General features: G+C 41.1%; 2 protein-coding genes and 1 long non-coding RNA gene across 13 annotated transcripts; 2 read left to right on the forward strand and 1 right to left on the reverse strand.

The window, feature by feature from the left end:
* Positions 1–631: 631 nt before the first annotated feature.
* LOC103402462 (uncharacterized) lies at positions 632–2,745 on the reverse strand. The gene is made up of 2 exons (XR_011576423.1): positions 2,377–2,745; positions 632–862 (listed from the first exon to the last, which is right to left on the reverse strand). It is a non-coding gene; the product is annotated as an uncharacterized lncRNA (long non-coding RNA).
* Positions 2,746–2,927: 182 nt separating this feature from the next.
* Positions 2,928–7,785, forward strand: LOC103402516 (2-C-methyl-D-erythritol 4-phosphate cytidylyltransferase, chloroplastic-like). Of its 3 annotated transcripts, XM_029093503.2 has the most exons (13): positions 2,928–3,257; positions 3,392–3,477; positions 3,553–3,633; positions 3,804–3,859; positions 4,319–4,398; positions 4,521–4,603; positions 5,365–5,442; positions 5,994–6,062; positions 6,662–6,730; positions 6,804–6,850; positions 7,182–7,272; positions 7,429–7,471; positions 7,613–7,785. In XM_029093503.2, exons 1-13 carry the CDS (start codon positions 3,107–3,109, stop codon positions 7,633–7,635), a joined length of 957 nt encoding a protein of 318 aa, XP_028949336.1. In that variant the 5' UTR covers positions 2,928–3,106; the 3' UTR covers positions 7,636–7,785. The 3 variants fall into 3 exon arrangements, with proteins under 3 accessions (XP_028949336.1, XP_070670387.1, XP_017178601.2); XM_070814286.1 differs by having other exon boundaries at positions 2,928–3,263; positions 3,398–3,477; positions 7,429–7,668; XM_017323112.3 differs by having other exon boundaries at positions 7,429–7,668.
* Positions 7,786–7,961: 176 nt separating this feature from the next.
* Positions 7,962–21,127, forward strand: LOC103402463 (putative pentatricopeptide repeat-containing protein At1g19290). Of its 9 annotated transcripts, none has more exons than XM_070814277.1 (4): positions 7,962–11,191; positions 19,658–19,755; positions 19,838–19,912; positions 20,610–21,127. In XM_070814277.1, the coding sequence occupies exon 1, from the start codon at positions 8,127–8,129 to the stop codon at positions 10,809–10,811; it is 2,685 nt and encodes an 894-aa protein (XP_070670378.1). In that variant the 5' UTR covers positions 7,962–8,126; the 3' UTR covers positions 10,812–11,191; positions 19,658–19,755; positions 19,838–19,912; positions 20,610–21,127. The 9 variants fall into 9 exon arrangements, with proteins under 9 accessions (XP_070670378.1, XP_070670379.1, XP_070670383.1 ...); XM_070814278.1 differs by having other exon boundaries at positions 19,658–19,740; XM_070814282.1 differs by having other exon boundaries at positions 19,658–19,695.
* The last annotated feature ends 35 nt before the right edge of the window (positions 21,128–21,162 follow it).

Genomic DNA, 21,162 nt, shown 5'->3' on the forward strand with positions numbered 1-21,162 from the left:
TCTCAGTTGAGTAGAGTAGGGTAGAGACGAAAACGAAGAATTAGAACTTAACCTATTTCTCTGCTTCCAAATTTGCAAACAGACTGTAAAAGTCCCTTTCAAGTTATGACTAATAAAAGGGGACAAATTCTTAATCTAGGCAATACGATCGTCATGAGAAAAAAAGAAAGAAACACAGAGGATGTCTTACCAACTTGTATCCAAACATTTTGTGCAAAATGCAATGAACAAAAAAGTGAATGATATCTTTGATGCGCTTCATAGTTTCTGCCCCTAATGATCCTTGCTTAACGCCATGAACAGACACAAAACTTTCCCGTGTTGTTAAAAATGGAAAAGGCTAGTGACACCGACACCGTTTTAAACACTAAAGGCTTGTTTTCATAATCTCATTATTAATTGAACTTAGACATGGCTACTTAGTCAAAAAGGCTTAGGTTTCATATCTAGTTGCCATCCAAGAAGGCAAGAACACCGTCCGCTCTTCAGTCTTCATAAGCAATTTGACTCCCAAAGGCTGCATTAGGAACCATGGCAATGACCACACACAAAACCATAACCAAATTTAATTAAAGGCCTAAAATGAATTTAGTTTAGAAGTTGAAAAATGCAATTCAAAGGAATATACGAATAGAAACCAAACACAAACTTTAAATGATGCAATCTTCAAATGTAAGACATTCTGGGAGTAGCGACAGCAGATTAAAACTCTGCACAAATAAAACTTACAGCCTTCAAGTTCGTTAAGGCCCTAGAGAAGTGAAAACATTTTATTCAAACATCAAGCAGAAAAGGGCACAGAAATATAAGAAACTCCACAACTTTTTCCTCCTGCTGACTCCTGTTGACCACGAGCACCCATCTGCAAGATCAGCTAACTATCAAATAAGAACATAAAAGGACCATACATATTTTTGGAAGAGTTCTTCTATTTAAACACCACTTCTGATCTAAGTTCACCCCAATTTCTATTTACACCCCATTAAACACCAAATCACACCCACCAACACATCAACAGACACCCCCACCAAGCCTTCATTAAATAGAACCTAAGAAGACACTTTCTTGTGTTCAGTTTTAGTTGTGCATGTTGATATCAATATGACGCCCTGAGTTTATTATGGAGTTGTCAATACTGTTTCAAACAAAGAATCCAAGCAGGGAACAAAAGATTCAGTTACTCAGGTTGCCTTCTATAAGGCCATTGCAAGTCTGAGCATTGAATTAACAGAACCCTAAAAACACCCAAAAGCCCTGTTAGATATATACCTAATTTTATATTATGATCCCCAATCAACAAGAGTATACGTATAGCATCATCATCATATTGTGCCAATTGACCAATTGATCGCTGGAGTTGGAGCCGATGGCAGCACTGCCGCCGCCATTGGGACTTTGTGGGCTAGTTTGTGGTGCCATTCGGGTGGATGTGCATTGGACGAGTGTTTTTCTTTGTTCTCAATATGTCCTATAGTCTGTTTTGCACAATTAAAAGGTTTTTAACACTTTTTGAGTTAAACTGTAGTGAACTCAGAAAAAAATGGTGTTTAATAGAAAAACTCTTTTTGGAATGCAGGAGAGAAAACAAATACATTCTGTCTCAACTTTAGCTTGCGAGCACTAGCCTTATCAGGTTTCAATTAAAATACCTGGACGCCATTCTAGTTTTACATACAAAGTGCTAGTCCAGACTTACAAGGAGCAAATTTCAGTCAAAGAATATGAACTTTTCATGTTAAGAAGTAATGAATTGCCACTAAAAGGAAGCTAAACAAATTTCCGCTAAAACTAACAAGTTGCAAGATTCACAACCACAAAAACTAACAAACCAATGCAGAAGTATCCTAATCAAATTGCCACTAAAAGGAAGCTAAACAAATTTCCCGAGAGATGACAACAATCTCTGCACCTGCCAGTCGTTAAGTAGTTTGTTTAATCTCAAGTATGCAGATGCATACACTACATAATCATAGGTGTATGCATACCATCTTTCCTACAAGTTACAAGTAGTTGTTTCCCATTTCAAAGTTCAATTGAAAGTCCCACATGCATATAAGACCACTTAAAAGACCAAAACTACAAAACAAACAGAAAAAATTGGCATCGATGACTTGAAAAGTAATGTAGGGCAATAATGAAAACCCAAATGGACAATGATCCCGTAAATACGTTGTATTCAAATCTAAGTACCAATTTGATGAACACTGCAATATAAATATGTAAGATTTAATTTTTGATTTGGAATTAAAACTTAGAAATTAGAAACGACTGCTATATGGAATCATTGATTCCATTTTCAGCTGGAATCCCTAACAAACAAAAAGAAACCCTAATTGATAACTGAGAAAAGAAAAAGGTTGGATCTTGGAGACTGACCTCACCTGACCCGCTGAATTCTCTTTCTTCAGTGAGTAGCGGAGGTTGAAGAGACGGAATGAGAGTGGGCGTGATGAGAGGAGGAGGGGGATGGAGCGACGAGGCGGTCGTAGACCTGCTCGCCGACGAGGTAGACGCCGAATGCAACAAGAGCGATGCCAAGGCCGGGCGTGGCGTGGCGGAGCTGATTAGAGAGCATCGGATGCTTCCTCCACTCGTCCCTCCTCCTGAAGAACTCCCCTGTCGTCCCCAGCGCCTTCTTACTCCCACCCATTTCCGTATCTCTCTCGATTGATTACCCCTTCGTCTTCTTTCCTGTTTGTTTTTCTGTTTAATGAGAATTTCTCTCCTGACTTGGGTTCTCTCATCATTTTTGTCATAGGGTGGGTAGGGGTGGGCTTAGTTTGGGCTTAATATGATGAAATACTGGGACTCGATGGAGGCCCATTAGCGATCATTAGTCTACCAACGGACCCGCCGTATGTAAATACACAATAATTCTGTTTCCGGTTGAGGAGGAAAAAAAAGAAAAAAAGAAAAAAAAAGAAATATTATACAGGAAGCGATGAGTGGTGATTTTGTCTCCAGGTTGAGGGAATATACAGACAGAATCCTCCTCATCTCTTGTGTTGAATAAAAAAAAGAGAGAGGTGCTGCAGAGACAGAGAGGCACAGGGAGGGAAGGAAGGAAGGAAGGAAGGGTGAGGTTTTGAGGTCTGTGGGTTGAGACATGGACGTCCTCAGTCTCAATGTGTCTTCCTCAGCAGCTTTTTCAAATGATAACCTCCGAATCCCACCACTTTCAAAGTTAGCAGGAGGAGGAGGAGGAGGCCTTAGACTTAGACTTGCAGCAGCAGCAGAAGCAGGCATTGGGAATGCAGGCAAAGCTCTTGTCTTTTTTATCTCATTAAATTACTCCTTTCAAATTCATTGATTCAAACATTTGTTTTGTATGCTTAATTGTTTAATAATTAATTAATTAGCTATATGCTTGCATGCTTCTATTGTCTCTCAGGCAAACAATTCAGTTTCAGGCACAAGGCTAAGGCTAAGGCTAAGGCCCTGCATACTAGAATCTCTGCGAAAGTTGCCAATGAAGATGTATCTTCATATTTCCCTTTCTTTTTTGTTCAATTATCACCACCACTTTTGTAAATGGTTTACTTGATAATGCAGAAACCAGAGACTAGATCAATAGTGAAAGAGAAGAGCGTGTCGGTGATTCTTTTGGCTGGAGGGCAGGGCAAAAGGATGGGTGTAAGTTCTTCACATTCCCCATTTAGATCGTCAGATTCTCTTCTTCATCTGCATTTTTCTGCATAATGCATATGGATGAAATAGAATCCCCATCACCTTCATCTATGGATTTGGTTGTCATTCCAGTCCCACAAGATGATCATGTTTTCTCGTTATGTTTGTGCTACTAGGCCAGCTTGCCAAAGCAATATCTTCCCCTTTTAGGCCAGCCAATTGCATTATACAGGTAACTGACTCACACTCTCTCAGTCAAACCACTTATCAAACCAACTACAATGCGTCATTTTGTTTAATTAGCTGAATGTTTATCTGGTTCATTATAATGATGAATAAGCACTTTCATTTTGTAACTTTAGAAGGATTATAAAATGAATGAACCTTGGTGCTTTGGACTATTTGGTTGCAAGACCCAGTTGCTTGTAGATGCCAAAAGTTCCTACAATACCAAGTTTGAGTTGGTGGATTATTGGATGCCAATTTCTAGACACAGTTACTCTTTTGTGACTGAAACCTGACCTCTTTGTGTCTTTATAGTTCTAGTTGCAATAGTCCTTTTCAGATTCTCTTGTGTAGGTTTTTTATTCATGTCACGTGGAAATATTAATTGACTTTCTACTCTCTTATTTTTTTTTTCCGCGGATACAAATCTTATGCTCTTCTGAATGATATTTTGGATTCCATGCAGCTTCTACACTTTCTCCCAAATGATTGAAGTCAAGGAAATAATTGTAGTTTGTGATCCCTCCTACAAGGATGTTTTTGAAGGTTATAATCCTCGCTCTCTGGCCCTCCTTGTAAATGCATTGCCTCTTGGCTTGGCATGCTTTATATATTCGGTGTAGTGATGCAGGAGACATTTAAACTAATTTGGTTGGTCATGTTCTCAGACGCCAAACATAAGATCCAGAAGGAACTTAAATTCACACTACCAGGGAAGGAAAGACAAGATTCGGTTTACAGTGGACTCCAGGTGCACAGAGATTCTTTCTTTTCCATTGTTAATCAAGAATTAAAAAGCCTCTTTCATTTTGTAAAGGCCTCTCATTTGTTGCCAAAGGCTCTATATAGAAACAAAATCTATCTGATTTAAAATTATAATGAAGTCTTGGCTCTGCTTTATCTCAATGTCTGTTGCATTACCTTACTTGATATATGAAACTGAGAAGGCTGTCTATTGTTCTTTCGGGACAACGCTTCTGTAATGAAACTTTGGTTCAATCATTGAAGTTTGTTGAAAGTTTTCTTCTCAGTGGGAATGCAACTTTATCCTATTTTGCAGGAAGCTTTTTCACTTTAATCCCTAAGCCTCAGTGTGAGAAATGTGAGATTGATATAGGTAGCCCGAAGCCTGAATTTAACTTTTTCCAGATGAATTTTGAAATCTTCTTCAAGGGCAACCAAAAAATCCTTCTGTAACGACACTCTCTGGAGTGATAGTGCCATTAGGCCTATTCTCTATTTTTTATTTTGAAGTTTGTTCGTTGTTGTTATGAACAGATATTCTTCCATTTTTCTGTATTTGTCTTGCACATTGTAACCGGTTAGTAACAAGACAGAAGTCAATGATTTCTTCTTATTTATTTTGAAATCGCATTGATATATACAATTGCATTGATCGTTTGGTGCTTTTTTATTTTTTATTTTATATTTTAATTATGAAGCTGATGTATGACTATTATTGGGAGCATAAACTTATCTTCTTATGATTGAATACAATTCTTCTGTGGACAGGCAATTGATTTGACCTCGGAGCTTGTTTGTATCCATGATTCTGCTAGACCTCTGGTAGCATCAGGAGATGCAGCAAAGGTTTGAGATGCAGATTTCTTTCCCTGCTCACATCTAGCGCATTGGCTTTTATTGTCTGTTGACTATACGTACTTAATGGTGCATTGACTTTCATTATGTAGTGTACTATGTACTTATGCGTTCCTTCTGGATTATGGTTTTGGAGGTTATAGACCAGTGCTACCAATTGAGTTCAATATGTAAAAGAACACATATGAAATATATCACACTTAGTACATCGTTTGGTATAGAGCAGTTCTACTTATTGAAATAAATCACTGTCTGAATTAATTAGATACTTGTAAATAGTTTGTCACAGTTGGCCGTTTCCTTGCACATTCTGAGTGCTGGAGTCAATATGTCCAGTCATAGTTGGTCTCTCTCAAAAATATATAAAGAAGAATAAAAGAAATGGAAATTTTTATGTGGGTTCTAGTTGTTAGATTTAGGCATTTATATGTACGGTAAAACATTTAATTTATGCATGGTTGTTTATTTGTTTGTATTCTTAAGTCGGACTCTTCCCTTGGATATTTAAAAGAATGATTAGAGTTGGAACTGTATGCCTTTAGGTTCTCAAAGATGGCTGCTTAAATGGTGCAGCCGTACTTGGTGTTCCAGTAAAAGCTACAATCAAAGAGGTACTACCTTCAGTTTAGTAATATTTATGCTAAAGCTGTGTCCGTTTAGTATCTCTTTGGTCTCTTTTCAGTGAAACACATTTAATACGTATCTTGAAACTCCTAGTTTCATGCTTCCTTTGTAGTTTGGTTGTATCAAAGGATATTATGTTTTTTTACTCAACAGTTCAACTCCACATTTGACATAGTAGTGTGACATAGACCTTACAGAAGATTCTTTCAACTAGTGGTAGTTTTCTGTTCCCATCTTTTGTCACCATGTTACGATGCTCCATTCCTCAGAGGATCGCCATTAATTGACTTTGAAATGGTCTTCCTTGACTCTGTGATGGCCATTACTTGAAGACCACATAAATAATACCATGTCTAGATTTCGGAAAGTGCACTTTGGAAATGTATGGAATTGCAATCTTAATTGGGGGTAGCAGAACCTTTTGTTTTATTGTTACTTTCCAGTCTAACTACACATTGCTACACCAACGAGCAATTCACCGTGTCAGTCCTCCAAATAACTTGACTTTCGTCAATCGATTAGATTGAACCAAAACTTGATGAGCTTATTCGTGTGCTTTATTTTTCTTTTCCATTTTTATATGCAGGCAAACAGTGAATCTTTTGTAGTCAAAACCCTTGACAGGAGAACACTTTGGGAAATGCAGACACCCCAGGTTTGCTCCTTAACTTATATATCTTAGTTGATCGTTTGAGGACCTAATTTAGAATGCTGATCAATTCCTACAGGTCATCAAACCTGAGTTGCTCAGAGAGGGTTTTGAGCTTGTCAATAGGTACTAACTACTAACTAATTCATGGTGCACAATTTAGTCGCATACTGATTGTTAAAGAATGCCAAACTAGCATAATGAGGCCATGTTGATAAATGTTGAGGCACTGAATATATCAGAGCGTTCCCTTGAGAGGCTGATGTTTGTTGTTTATGTTATTTTGAAATTGTCGTCGGTGTATGAGTGAAACTTAATATTCTGTCGGCCATCTATAATTTTCTCCATATTTCACTTTTTTTTCATGTGGGCTCCTAATTATAATTTGTAAGTATCTTTGTCCGTCAACTTAAATATGATTGGTATACAAATCCTGAACAAATTGTGCTTACCGCAGAGAAGGGCTTGAAGTGACTGACGACGTGTCTATTGTTGAGCACCTTAAGCATCCCGTGTACATCACTCAAGGATCTTATACCAACATCAAGGTAGTGAAACATGTATCCTAATTCAAGCTTGATTCTTTGACTGTTAAGCAATGTTAAGCAGTCCAGTTCCAACGTCGGACGTAAACGTTTCTCGGTGTATTTGGAAAGTTGGTTAATACTATGTAATGCAACGATGCTGGTGTTTTGGTTTTGCAGGTGACAACGCCGGATGATTTATTACTTGCGGAAAGAATACTGAGTATGAACTCGGGACAGTCTTCTCCCGAATAGTCTCCGTATACTGTTTTTGTGCCAGCGCTTGTAGTTTTGTTCTTCTTTCCTTTGCTTTTTTTTTTTTTTTTTTTTTTTGGTAAAGCTTTCTTTCCTTTCCTTTGTGTAGGCCAAACTAAAGCCGAAAGTTAATTTAAGTTCAAAAAAGGTCATTGAAGGGGATGAGATTTTGTGCCACTGCTTCTAGTTCTGTTCTTCTTCCGGTATAAATAAGTTGTATCATATTTATACAAAAGTGTAGTATGTACTAATGTGATTAATTGAAGCATGTTTCCCCTAAAAGTGCTTATGTGTGTAATTAGAAGCTGAATATCATTTCTAATGAAATTGAAATTGAAATTGAACTTGAATAATAATACTGTGTACCAAGAGATGTTGATGATCAGAGTGGCATTGCTCGGTCCCTATGCACCCGAGATCGGATCTCCCTTTTCAGGGTTGAGAATTTAGAGTAAATTATTAGTGTTATATAAAATTAAATATTAAAAGTCCTAACCAAACAATAAAATAAAAAATTTCAACCTACCCGTTTCATTTAAGAAGCTGAATTCAAACGAAATGCCGGGGAGCGATTAGGGAGTGAAATTGCCATCGCCAGACTACTCCGTCCTCAGCCGAACCAAATGATCTGCTACTTCGCGCGCAGGTCCCTCCACGTGTCCCGAACACCCCACTGGAAGCTCCGGGACGAGTACAAGCTCACCCGCCCCCAGTTACACGACCGCATATCCCGCCTCCTCCTCCTCCAGCGCTACGACGCCCTTCACCAGCTCTCCTTTGACTTCTCCGACCGCCTCCTCAGCACCGTCCTCCGCCAACTGAAGCTCAACCCCGCCGCCTGCTTAGCCTTTTTCAAATTGGCTTCCAAGCAGCACAAGTTCAGGCCCAACCTCAAGTCTTACTGTATGATTGTTCATATCTTGTCCAGAGCTGGAATGCACGACCAAACCAGAGCGTATTTGAACGAGTTGGTCCGTCTCTGCAACAACCATTGTTCAGCATTCGTGGTCTGGGATGAGCTTGTTCGCGTTTACAGGGAATTTACGTTTTCTCCAACGGTTTTCGACATGGTTCTCAAGGTGTTTGCTGAGAAGGGCATGACCAAGTGTGCACTTCATGTGTTTGATAATATGGGTAAGTGCGGTCGAGTTCCTAGTTTGAGGTCTTGTAATTCATTGTTGAGTAATTTGGTCAGAAACGGTGAATGTTTCAATGCATTGCTTGTGTATGAGCAGATAATTAGGTTGGGGATTGTTCCCGATGTTTATACCTGTTCGATAATGGTGAATGCGTATTGTAAGGAGGGGAGGCTGAGTAGAGCGGCGGAGTTTGTCAAAGAGATGGAAAGTTTGGGTTTTGAATTAAATGTGGTGACTTACAATAGTTTGATTAATGGGTACATCAGTTCGGGAGATGTTGAAGGAGCCCGATTGGTGTTGGGGTTGATGTCTGAGAAAGGAATTAAGAGAAATGTGGTGAGTTATACACTGTTGATTAAGGGTTACTGCAAGCAGTGTAAGATGGAGGAAGCGGAGAAGGTGCTTCGAGGTATGAAGGAGGAGGAGGGGGACGAGTTTGTGGTTGTGGATGAACTTGCTTATGGCGTCTTGTTAGATGGGTATTGTAAAGCTGGCAGAATTGATGATGCTATTAGGATTCGGGATGAGATGTTGACCATGGGTTTAAGTATGAATATTTTCATTTGCAACTCCTTGATCAATGGGTACTGCAAGGTCGGTCAAGTTCGTGACGCGGAGGGAGTGTTGTTGCGGATGAGATATTGGAACTTAAACCCTGATTCTTATAGTTATAATACCCTTATGGATGGGTATTGTAAGAAAGGTCAGACAAGTGATGCATTGAAGCTTTTTGATGAGATGCTTCAGGAAGGAATCCATCACACTGTTATAACTTATAATACGCTTCTCAAGGGTTTATGTCAAGCGGGTGCTTTTGATGATGCCTTGCATCTTTGGCATCTAATGTTGAAAAGAGGGTTGGCTCCTGACGAGGTTAGCTATTGTTCTCTGCTTGATGGGGTTTTGAAGAAGGAAGATCTTGATGGGGCTATAACTCTGTGGAAAGATATTCTAGCAAAGGGTTTTACCAAAAGTAAGTTTGCTTTCAATACAATGATTAATGGGTTATGCAAGATGGGAAAAATGGTTGAAGCGGAAGAGGTTTTCGAAAAGATGAAGGAGCTAGGATGTTTACCTGATGAGATGACTTATAGAACCCTGAGTGATGGGTACTGTAAAATTGGGAACGTTGAAGAAGCTTTCAAAGTTAAGAGTTTGATGGAAAGGCAAGCAATACTTCCTTCCATTGAAATGTACAATTCTCTCATCAATGGTGTCTTTATGTCCAGGAAATTAAGTAAAGTGAATGGTCTTCTTGCTGAGATGCAGACAAGGGGATTAACCCCGGATATTGTTACATATGGAGCCCTGATCACTGGTTGGTGCAATGAAGGGATGCTGGATAAAGCTTTGAGTTCATATTTTGAGATGATTGACAAAGGGTTCACCACCAATTTAATTATTTGCAGCAAAGTTGTCAGTACTCTGTATAGGCTTGGTAGGATTGATGAAGGAAATAGTCTGTTGCAGAAGCTATTGGATTTTGATTTTTTTTCAGATCAGCAATGTTTTTCGAAGCTTTGCAAAGTTGGCAGTAGAAATCAAGAAATTCAAAAATTTGCAGATTCTCTTGATGAAAGTGCTGAAAGTTTCTCTCTGTCCAACCCGGTTGTATACAATATTGCTATCTTGGGGCTCTGCAGATCAGGGAAAGTTGCTGATGCAAGGAAATTAATATCGTCATTATTGCTCAGTGGTATTTCTCCAGACAACTTTACTTATTGCACCCTAATCAATGCCACGGCTGCTGCTGGTAATGTGACTGAGGCTTTCAACTTACGAGATGAAATGCTGAAAGGGGATCTTGTTCCTAACATTACCACATATAATGCTCTTATAAATGGCTTGTCCAAATCAGGAAATTTGGATAGAGCACAGAGGCTTTTCCATAAACTTAACCGAAAGAAGTTAGTTCCTAATGATGTTACCTACAATATAATGATTGGTGGATACAGCAGAATTGGAAATACTGTGGAAGCGTTTAAATTTTGGAATGAGATGATTCGAAAAGGGATTGCTCCCTCTGTTATCACTTACTCTGCATTGATCAATGGTCTTTATAAGCAAGGAAATTTGGAAGAATCTGTGAAGCTTTTGAGTCAACTGATCAAGGTGGGAGTGCAGCATAACCTTGTTAATTACATACTCCAGTTTGGTTCAAAGCATTGAATGAAGGGTGAGGGTAAGATATTAAACTTAAACATACGATGTGTCATAGCCGCTCCTCTGTGTTATTTCTCACCAAAGAAGCATTTATTAGCCTTAAAGTACTGAAGGACAAATAAAAAATATATACAACTGGATCGGTGGTGTTTTGTCTTCAAGTTCATGGAATATTTAGACTCCTCATCTGTTGGAATTTAGAATAAAAACAGCTGCACAGGTACAAAGAATTTGGAATTTGGCTCTTAGTGTCAGCTCTGAGTTGTCAAGGTTGAGATGGTGCCTTGTGTTCTTGGGTTGGACCAGTGAGTCTTCTTCACACACAGCCTTTTCAAGTTATAACCTCCGAATTCTAGCACTTTCAAATTCTAGCATTAGACTTTCAGGCAAGTCAACACCAAAGCTCTTCTCTTTTCATATCATTCAATTCAAAATAAAACATTGTTTGCTTAATTAACTCCGCCTATGTCTTACATGGCCGGTCCCAAGCCCGGATAAAGGAGGAGGGGGAGGGCGTCAGGTAGTCGACAGCCGGCACTCCATGATCACGTCGAATCCTTATGAAAATGAATCCAGAACAAAATCGCGCTAAAGCTAGGGCGTCACCCGTAAGTGGCGCGCTGTGTGGCCTGAGCACAGTGATAAGTGAGCAAGGGTCGCTGTATCTCCATCGGCACCCGGATGCAGTGTTAAATGAGCAAGGGGGCCATAGAAACTTCTTTTCGAACGACTCCACTCAAAGTTGTTTGGGAGCATATGCTCCTATCAACTTTACCCGGGACACACAAAAGAAGTACTTTGATCCTATTAGACGGGGGAGGGTGAAGAAGCTAGGACAGAAGGGTAGAGTTCAAGAGAGCAAAATGCGTTTAGGAACGTGGAATATAGGAACCTTAACGGGAAAATCTATGGAAGTAGTGGAAGTTATGGTGAGGAGAAGGATAAATATTATGTGCCTACAAGAAACTAAGTGGGTTGGTAGTAAGGCAAAGGATCTAGAAAACTCAGGGTTTAAACTTTGGTATTCGGGCACAAATAGAACGAGAAACGGTGTTGGCATCATCGTGGACAAGACCTTGGTACAAGATGTTGTAGATGTCAAGAGGGTAGGAGATAGAATCATGGCAATCAAGATTGTAATAGGACAAGAACTTATCAATGTGATTAGTGCGTACGCACCTCAAGTAGGGTTGGATACGAGTTCGAAGGAGAAATTTTGGGAAGATCTTGGAGACTTGGTGCAAGGAATTGCTCAGACGGAGAAGTTATTTATAGGAGGAGATTTAAATGGACACGTGGGCAGGGAGACAGGCAACTATGGAGGTTTTCATGGTGGCCATGGTTTTGGGGAGAGAAACGAGGATGGGGAAGCTATCTTGGATTTTGCAATGACATATGATCTCTTCTTAGCCAACACCTTCTTTAAGAAGAGAGAAGAACATGTGATCACCTACAAGAGTGGGTCGTCAAAAACACAAATAGATTTTCTTCTAATGAGGAAAGGGGATCGTATAACTTGTAAGGATTGCAAAGTTATACCAGGAGAGAGCGTGACTAATCAACATCGCTTGTTGGTGATGGATGTACATATCAAAAGAGTAAGACAAAAGAACAAGACTTGGAAGTGCCCAAGGACTAGATGGTGGAATCTAAAAGAAGAAAAACAAGCCATTTTCAAAGAGAAGGTAATCACCCAATGTGTGTGGGATAGAGAGGGGGAAGCTAGCCAAATGTGGGATTCCATGGCTAGTTGTATCCGAAAAGTAGCAAAAGAGGTATTAGGAGAGTCCAAGGGCTTTGCCCCACACCAAAAGGAATCTTGGTGGTGGAATGAGGAGGTACAAACAAAGGTGAAGGCTAAGAAGGAATGTTGTAAAGCCTTATACAAGGAGAGGACCGATGAAAATGGTGAAAGGTATAGAAAAGCGAAGCAAGAGGCGAAGAAAGCTGTCAGAGAAGCTAAGTTAGCGGCTTACGACGATATGTATAAACGACTAGATACCAAAGAAGGAGAGTTGGATATCTATAAACTATCTAGAGCAAGGGAAAAGAAGACAAGGGACCTAAACCAAGTGAGGTGCATCAAGGATGATGATGGAAAGGTTCTTGCTACAGAAAACGCGGTTAAAGACAGATGGAGAGGTTATTTTCATAATCTCTTCAATGAAGGACATGAAATGAGTGCTTCTTTAGGGGAGTTGAGTAACTCAGAAGAGTGTAGAAACTACTCTTTTTATCGTCGAATCCGGAAGGAAGAAGTGGTTGTAGCTTTGAAGAAGATGAAGCATAAAAAAGCAATAGGCCCAGACGATATACCAATCGAAGTGTGGAAACTTTTGGGAGAGACAGGTATAACATGGCTCACTGACCTTTTCAATAGGATTTTGAAAACGAAGAAGATGCCAAATGAGTGGCGAACGAGCACTTTGGTGCCTATCTACAAGAATAAGGGCGACGTACAAAATTGCATGAACTATAGGGGTATTAAGCTAATGAGTCATACAATGAAGCTCTGGGAGAGAGTCATTGAGCATAGATTGAGGCAAGAGACACGGGTTTCGGACAACCAATTCGGGTTCATGCCAGGGCGCTCAACCATGGAGGCAATCTATCTCTTACGAAGATTGATGGAAAGATATAGAGATGGGAAAAAGGATTTACACATGGTCTTTATAGATTTGGAAAAAGCGTATGATAGGGTCCCAAGAGACATTCTTTGGAGGATTTTAGAGAAGAAAGGAGTACGAGTAGCATATATCCAAGCTATAAAGGATATGTATGAAGGAGCAAAGACTGCCGTAAGAACTCATGAAGGACAAACCGAAAGCTTTCCCATAACTGTAGGATTACATCAAGGCTCATCCTTAAGTCCTTACCTTTTTGCGTTGGTAATGGATGAGTTAACAGGACATATTCAAGATGATATTCCTTGGTGTATGCTGTTCGCAGACGATATAGTGTTGATAGATGAAACTCAGGAAGGGGTAAATGCAAAGCTTAACCTTTGGAGAGAAGTGTTGGAATCTAAAGGTCTTCGCCTAAGCCGATCAAAGACAGAATATATGGAGTGCAAGTTCAGTGCAAATGGAGGCCAAAACGAGTTAGGGGTGAGGATCGGAGATCAAGAAATACCAAAGAGCGACCGTTTTCGTTACCTAGGATCTATCTTGCAAAAGAACGGAGAATTAGATGGAGATCTCAACCATAGAATACAAGCTGGATGGATGAAGTGGAAGAGTGCATCCGGCGTGTTATGTGACCGCCGTATGCCACTGAAGCTCAAGGGAAAATTTTATAGGACGGCAATAAGGCCGGCGATGCTGTATGGCACAGAATGTTGGGCGGTGAAACATCAACACGTACACAAAATGGGTGTAGCGGAGATGAGGATGCTTCGTTGGATGTGTGGGCACACGAGAAAGGATAAGATTAGGAATGAGGATTTCCGGGGTAAAGTAGGAGTAGCCGAAATTGAAGGAAAGATGAGAGAAAATCGGTTACGGTGGTTTGGACATGTGCAAAGAAGGCCTATTGACGCTCCGATTAGAAGATGCGACTATGGGACAGAGGTTCAGGGCCGAAGGGGTAGAGGAAGACCTAGGAAAACTTTGGAAGAGACTCTAAGAAAAGACTTAGAGTACTTGGATCTAACGAAGGACATGACACAGGATCGAGCACAATGGCGTTCTAAGATTCATATAGCCGATCCCACTCAGTGACTTGGATTTTCCAAGTCTCCAACCGAGAAGTTTTCCTCACTCGGAAAATTAAGGGAACACTACCCCAACCTACATGCTCCACTCAGAAAGCTTCAACATACAAGCTTCAACAAAAGAAAATTCAAAGAGCTTAGCGAAGAAGGCTTTGGTGTATTTAACACAATACGTTGAAATGAAGGAAAGCTTATTTATTGATATCCCCGATAAGCTACAAATATGTATATATACATGAGTCAAAATAAACACACAAGAGGGAGCCTTCACAAAGGTTGCTTAGGAGAAGTCTCAGCAGTCGGTAGAGCCCCAGAAAGAGAAGGCACCGGAGGGGGATCATTTGGAGCCTCAGTACTGGACAGAACCCTAGAAGGAGGAGGCATCAGAGGTTGATCATTTGGAGCTTCATTACGCGGTACAGCCCCAGAAGACGAAGGCAATAAATGCCTTTGGAACAAACCCACAAATCTCTGATGATCAAGTAAAACCTGACCATCAGTTTCCTTCATCTGGTCAAGCTTCCTCTTCATGTTTGTAGCATAGTCATGTGCGAGCCGGTGCAACTGTTTATTCTCATGCTTGAGCCCTCTAATCTCCTGTTTGAGACTCATCACTTCAGCCGCCAATGATTCAACTTGGCGGGTTCGAGCAAATAGGCGTTGGGCCATATTAGACACAGAACCTGCACACTGAACACTGAGAGCCAGCGAATCCTTAACAGCTAACTCATCAGACCGTTTGGAAAGTAGTCTGTTATCTTTGGGAGTGAGAAGGTTCCTGGCCACCACCGCAGCGGTCATATCATTCTTCATCACGGAATCCCCAACGGTAAGAGGACCAGTAGGGGAGACGAAGGATGGGCGCCATATGTTGTCTGGAGAAGGCGGGGCTGCCTCTTCAACAAGGTTCAAGTCAAAACGACGGTCGGAGGGGCCAGACATTTTCAAAGGTGTTGAAGAGAGAAGAGGTCGGACAAATCAAGATCTTAGAAGTGCAAGAATGAAGCTTCTACTGGTGGAGATTCAAGTGTGCTTTGGAACTTAATGCCAGCCCCTATAAAAATCTGCACTCGACGAAGCTTCAGAAATCGAAGAGGCGCCTGCTCAGAAATCGAAGAGGCGTTTGCTTTCTCAAAAGCTAGGCTGCTTAGAGATCACGAGGGTTGATCTCAGAAATCGAAGAGGCGTTTGCTTTCTCAAAAGTTGGGCTGCTCAAAGACCACGAAGGCCGATCTCAAAAATCGAAGATGCGCTCGCTTTCTCAAAAGCTGGGCTCCCCAGAGACCACGAGGGCCGATCTCAGAAATCGAAGAGGCACCTACTTTTCCAGCCTTTTCCAGCCTTGTCAGCACCTGTCACACGCACACTCAGTTTTGCGGAAATTATGGGCATTCTGTCAAAGACTTCTGGGGAAGTAGAAAACACATGAATCTTACTGTTCAATCACCCACTTCCCACACGCAACAATAGCTCATGGGTACCACAGATAACTTTGCCAAAGTTATCTGCCAAAGTTATCTGCCAAAGTTGAGCACGTGAAGCTTGCAGCTCCCACTACATCGCTCTGACCAAGAAGGGTAAAAGAATAGCAAAGAAACAGCACTAACAAAGTTTAGACCCATAAATTTTGAAGGTCTAGCTACCATATTATTACCCACAAGGGTAAAGGAACAGTACCACTGCTGGATAATTGGAAAGTCCCTGTGTGTTAACCTCTGTGCTTCGTGGCAAGGTAGACTAGCAAACATGCCCAACCTTTACTCACATTCGAGAAAACACTCCCAATAAGATTGCTTGCTCCAAAATCGAAGAGGCACCGTCCTCCGAATCTCGAGAGCCAGACTCCCAACATGACTACTTTCTTAAAAATCGAAGAGAGGGTAAAGGAACAGTACCATTGCTGGATAATTGGAAAGTCCCTGTGTGTCAACCTCTGTGCTTCGTGGCAAGGTAGACTAGCAAACTTGCCCAACCTTTACTCACATTCGAGAAAACACTCCCAACAAGATTGCTTGCTCCAAAATCGAAGAGGCACCGTCCTCCGAATCTCGAGAGCCAGACTCCCAACATGATTACTTTCTCAAAAAACGAAGAGACACTGCTCCCCGAATCTCGAGAGCCAGACCCCCAGCATGATTGCTTTCTCAAAAATCGATGAGGCATCGTTCTCCGAATCAATCGAAGAGGCGCTCGCTTTCTCAAAAGCTGGGCTGCTCAGAGACCACGAGGGCCGATCTCAGAAATCGAAGAGGCACCTACTTTTCTAGCCTTGTCAGCACCTGTCACACGCACACTCTGCTTTGCAGAAATTATGGGCATTCTGTCGAAGACTTCTGGTGAAGTAGAAAGCACATGAATCTTACTGTTCAATCACCCACTTCCCACACGCAACAATAGCTCATGGGTACCACAAATAACTTTGTCAAAGTTCTCTGCCAAAGTTGAGCACGTGAAGCTTGCAGCTCCCACTACATCGCTCTGACCAAGAAAGGTAAAAGAATAGCAAAGAAACAGCACTAACAAAAGTTTAGACACATAAATTTTGAAGGTCTAGCTACCATATTATTACCCACAACTGTAAAGGAACAGTACCACTGCTGGATAATTGGAAAGTCCCTGTGTGTCAACCTCTGTGCTTCGTGGCAAGGTAGACTAGCAAACATGCCCAACCTTTACTCACATTCGAGAAAACACTCCCAATAAGATTGCTTGCTCCAAAATCGAAGAGGCACCGTCCTTCGAATCTCGAGAGCCAGACTCCCAACATGACTACTTTCTCAAAATCGAAGAGAGGGTAAAGGAACAGTACCATTGCTGGATAATTGGAAAGTCCCTGTGTGTCAACCTTTGTGCTTCGTGGCAAGGTAGACTAGCAAACATGCCCAACCTTTACTCACATTCGAGACAACACTCCCAACAAGATTGCTTGCTCCAAAATCGAAGAGGCACCGCCCTCCGAATCTCGAGAGCCAGACTCCCAACATGATTACTTCCTCAAAAATCGAAGAGACATTGCTCTCCGAATCTCGAGAGTCATACCCCCAGCATGATTGCTTTCTCAAAAATCGAAGAGGCATCGTTCTCCGAATCTCGAGAGCCAGATACCACAGACCACTTTTTCAAAGTGCTCTGACAGAGTTAAAACATGTGAAACTGGCAGCTCCCACTACCGTGCTATGACCAAGCAGGGTAAAGGAATAGCATTACTACTTGTTGTTAGGGAGACTCCTATATATGTCGACCTCCATCCCCAACGGACAGGCAGACCTGCAAAAATGCTCAACCCTTCATCATATCTGAGAGGGCACTCCCAACGAAGCCTTTCGAAATATTCAGCTTTCTTTCCCCCCGATAATACCTCTGCAAACAAGCTATACTAGAGCAAGAATATCTCATATCATCAGGGTTAAAAGCAAGAGTATCCCATATCATGCTTTTTCCCTGTCTTTTCTTTTGGCCTTGTTTTTACCTGCAAGACAAGGAGAAAGAGAGCAATCAGTCAGCACTTGGAATCAAGCTTCCAGCCAGGAACTGACTGCCTGGAACCCCTTACCTGATCACTTACCTGGCATTGCTCTCGAGTACTCATCTTCAACATCTTATGTTTCCAGGGAAGATTCCGCATCTGCTTGAGGAACAGATAGGGCAAGTGCGAAGGATACAAGGAAGCATGTGGAGACAAGCGTAACAGCACACGTGCCGATACATTCATTACTCTGTCAAAAGCAAAAGTATCCCATATCAGCAGGGTGGAACGTACTCTAGATTTGATGGACTTGTTTTGACCCTCAAATTCTTCAGTCGGCCTTATACTCTGGAGGAAACCAGAAAACCCTCCAGCTCAGTTCAAGAATAAGCCTGTGGAAAGTTACTTCTTCAAAAGCAAAAGTATCTCATATCATCTCTTCTCATTTTTCTTCTCTTTATCCTTCATGCTGCTGCAAGATGGGGAGAAGGTGAACAATCAGTCGGAGCTCTGATTGCTTACCTTGTCTGTCACCTCTTTCAGCAGACCCCCTAGCTCGGCGACTTGGGGGACTCCTACTACATGGTTTGTATCGCGCTTGACCAAGCCTGAAACTACAAGTAAGCTTCAAGTGAAATTGATACATTACCTTGTGCATCTCCACCAGTTAAAGATACCACCCCTGGATGGAGGAAGAGTACTTCCAGAGAAGATGCCACATCTACCTATGAGACAGATAAGGCAAGTCAAGACGACACCACACTCCGATACTTAGAAGTTTCGTGATTACGAGATCATTCTCCCACAATATTTCCTAATGTCATTTGTACTAAATCATTCACTTATACTCACTAAATGAGAGCTTGAACCTATGTACTTGTGTAAACCCTTCACAATTAATGAGAACTCTTTTATTCCGTGGACGTAGCCAATCTGGGTGAACCACGTACATCTTGTGTTTGCTTTCCTATCTCTATCCATTTATATACTTATCCACACTAATGACCGGAGCAATCTAGCGAAGATCACAAAAAGCGATCGTTTTCGCTACCTAGGATCTATCTTGCAAGAGAACGGAGAATTAGATGGAGATCTCAACCATAGAATACGAGCTGGATGGAAAGAGTGCATCCGGCGTGTTGTGTGACCGTCGTAGGCCACTGAAGCTCAAGGGAAAATTTTATAGGACGACAATAAGGCTAGCGATGTTGTATGGCACAGAATGTTGGGTGGTGAAGCATCAACACGTACACAAAATGGGTGTAGCGGAGATGAGGATGCTTCGTGGGATGTGTGGGCACACGAGAAAGGATAAGATTGGGAATGAGGATATCCGAGGTAAAGTAGGAGTAGCCGAAATTGTAGGAAATATGAGAGAAAATCGGCTCCGGTGATTTTGAACATGTGCAAAGAAGGCCGACTGACGCTCCGGTTCGAAGATGTGACTACGGGACAGAGGTTCAGGGCCGAAGGGGTAGAGGAAGACCTAGGACAACTTTGGAAGAGACTCTAAGAAAAAACTTAGAGTACTTGGATCTAACGGAGGACATGACACAAAACCGAGCGCAATGGCGTTCTAGGATTCATATAGCCGACCCCACTTAGTGGGAAAAGGCTTTGTTGTTGTTGTTGTTGTTGTTGTTTGCTTAATTGCCTATGTTTATCTTGTCTCAGGTCATCATTTCAGCTTCAGTTTCAGGCACAAGGCTAAGGTAGCTAGAATTGCAATCTCAACCTTCACTTGTTTCTCTGCGAAGGTTGCCAATAATGATGTAAAATCTTCAAATTTACCTTTCCTTCTGTTCAATTATTATTTACAATTCAGTTATGGAGATGATGATTTTGATAATGCAGAAAGCAGAGTCTAGACTAGTGAAAGAGAAAAACGTATCGGTGATTCTTTTGGCTTGAGGGAAGGGCAGGATGAGGGTAAGTCTTGTTGGATACCATGTTTTTACCTCCCTATATTCCCCATTTGATCATCAAATTCTCATCTTCATGTACATTTGCCTGTGTATGAATGGAATATGAATTGAAATGCTATATCATCTTTAACTACGGCTTTTTTTGTTAATTCCAAGTCTACCAGATGACAATGCTTTTTTATATGTTTGTGCAACTAGGCCAGCATGCCAAAGCAATATCTTCCGTTGTTAGGTCAGCCAAGTACATTGTGTACTATGTGTTTGATGAGTTCCTTATGGATTATGGTTTAGGCGGTGCTACTTATCTCGACATATCACTGATTGAATTTTTTTTGGTCAAACGATAGATTTTATTAGATTAGCCACCAACGGGGTTTAAACCCATGCCTTCGTGCAAGGGCTCAACACCTTTCCACCATTGTGGTAAAGGGCCACTTGCACTGTTTGAAAATATTGAATACATGTTAATAGTCGGACGTCATGAAATTTTGACCTCAATATACCACTACTGATCTTTAACTTTTTTCTTATACTACTTGTTAGACCCTCTCTACTTGTTTCTCAATTGTACAGTAAAAGTAACCTTGTATTTCAGAAATGACTACAATAATAGCCTTTCTCCTCTTACAAGAATCCTATTTATAGTAACTAAGAAAATACTCAGCTACTAAGTAAACAGAATACTCATCTTCTTGGTACAGATGCAGAGGCAGTGATTAGGGTGGTTAAGAATCTGAGGGTGTGCTGGGATCACCATGCAGCCCTCAATATGAGGGATAATAACAGGTTCCACTGTTGCAGTGATGGGGTATGTTCTTGCAGAGACTATTGGTAATGGGTTTCGTTAATTTGTCATTTTCATGCTAATGAGGACACTGACAAACCAAATTGCTAATGCTCTGGGCAACTATGCCAACATGGCAACATGCCAAAGCAATATCTTTGGCTTTTCGGCCAGCCTATTGCATTGTACAGGTAGATTACTGCACTCTCATTCTCAGCAACCTAATTGGGGAATTTTTCTGATTTAGGAGAGAAGCTTTGATACCAAGTAAGTTGTCCAATTAGTTGTGAACACCATGTATTAGATTGTCTTTAGAGTGTACAATGCTTTTTAGTCATATCCCTTGAGAATTGAGATGGATGGATACTGTTTTGAATTGGATGAATAATGTTAAAACAAGGATTATAAAGTGAATGAAACTTTATGCTTTAGACATGTTTTGCTCTCTTGCCTTGCCCTGCCCTCCTTGT

Source organism: Malus domestica, chromosome 15 (assembly GCF_042453785.1).
Source record: "Malus domestica chromosome 15, GDT2T_hap1".
Classification (NCBI taxonomy): domain Eukaryota; kingdom Viridiplantae; phylum Streptophyta; class Magnoliopsida; order Rosales; family Rosaceae; genus Malus; species Malus domestica.

Bases quoted from the DNA above. Each gene is read 5' to 3' on its own strand.
- LOC103402516 (XM_070814286.1), top strand. From the start codon at position 3,107: ATGGACGTCCTCAGTCTCAATGTGTCTTCCTCAGCAGCTTTTTCAAAT. The intron at 5,443-5,993 runs GTTTGAGATGCA...GTATGCCTTTAG, and splicing joins CATCAGGAGATGCAGCAAAG to GTTCTCAAAGATGGCTGCTT. The intron at 6,731-6,803 runs GTTTGCTCCTTA...CAATTCCTACAG, and splicing joins GGGAAATGCAGACACCCCAG to GTCATCAAACCTGAGTTGCT.
- LOC103402463 (XM_070814277.1), top strand. From the start codon at position 8,127: ATGATCTGCTACTTCGCGCGCAGGTCCCTCCACGTGTCCCGAACACCC.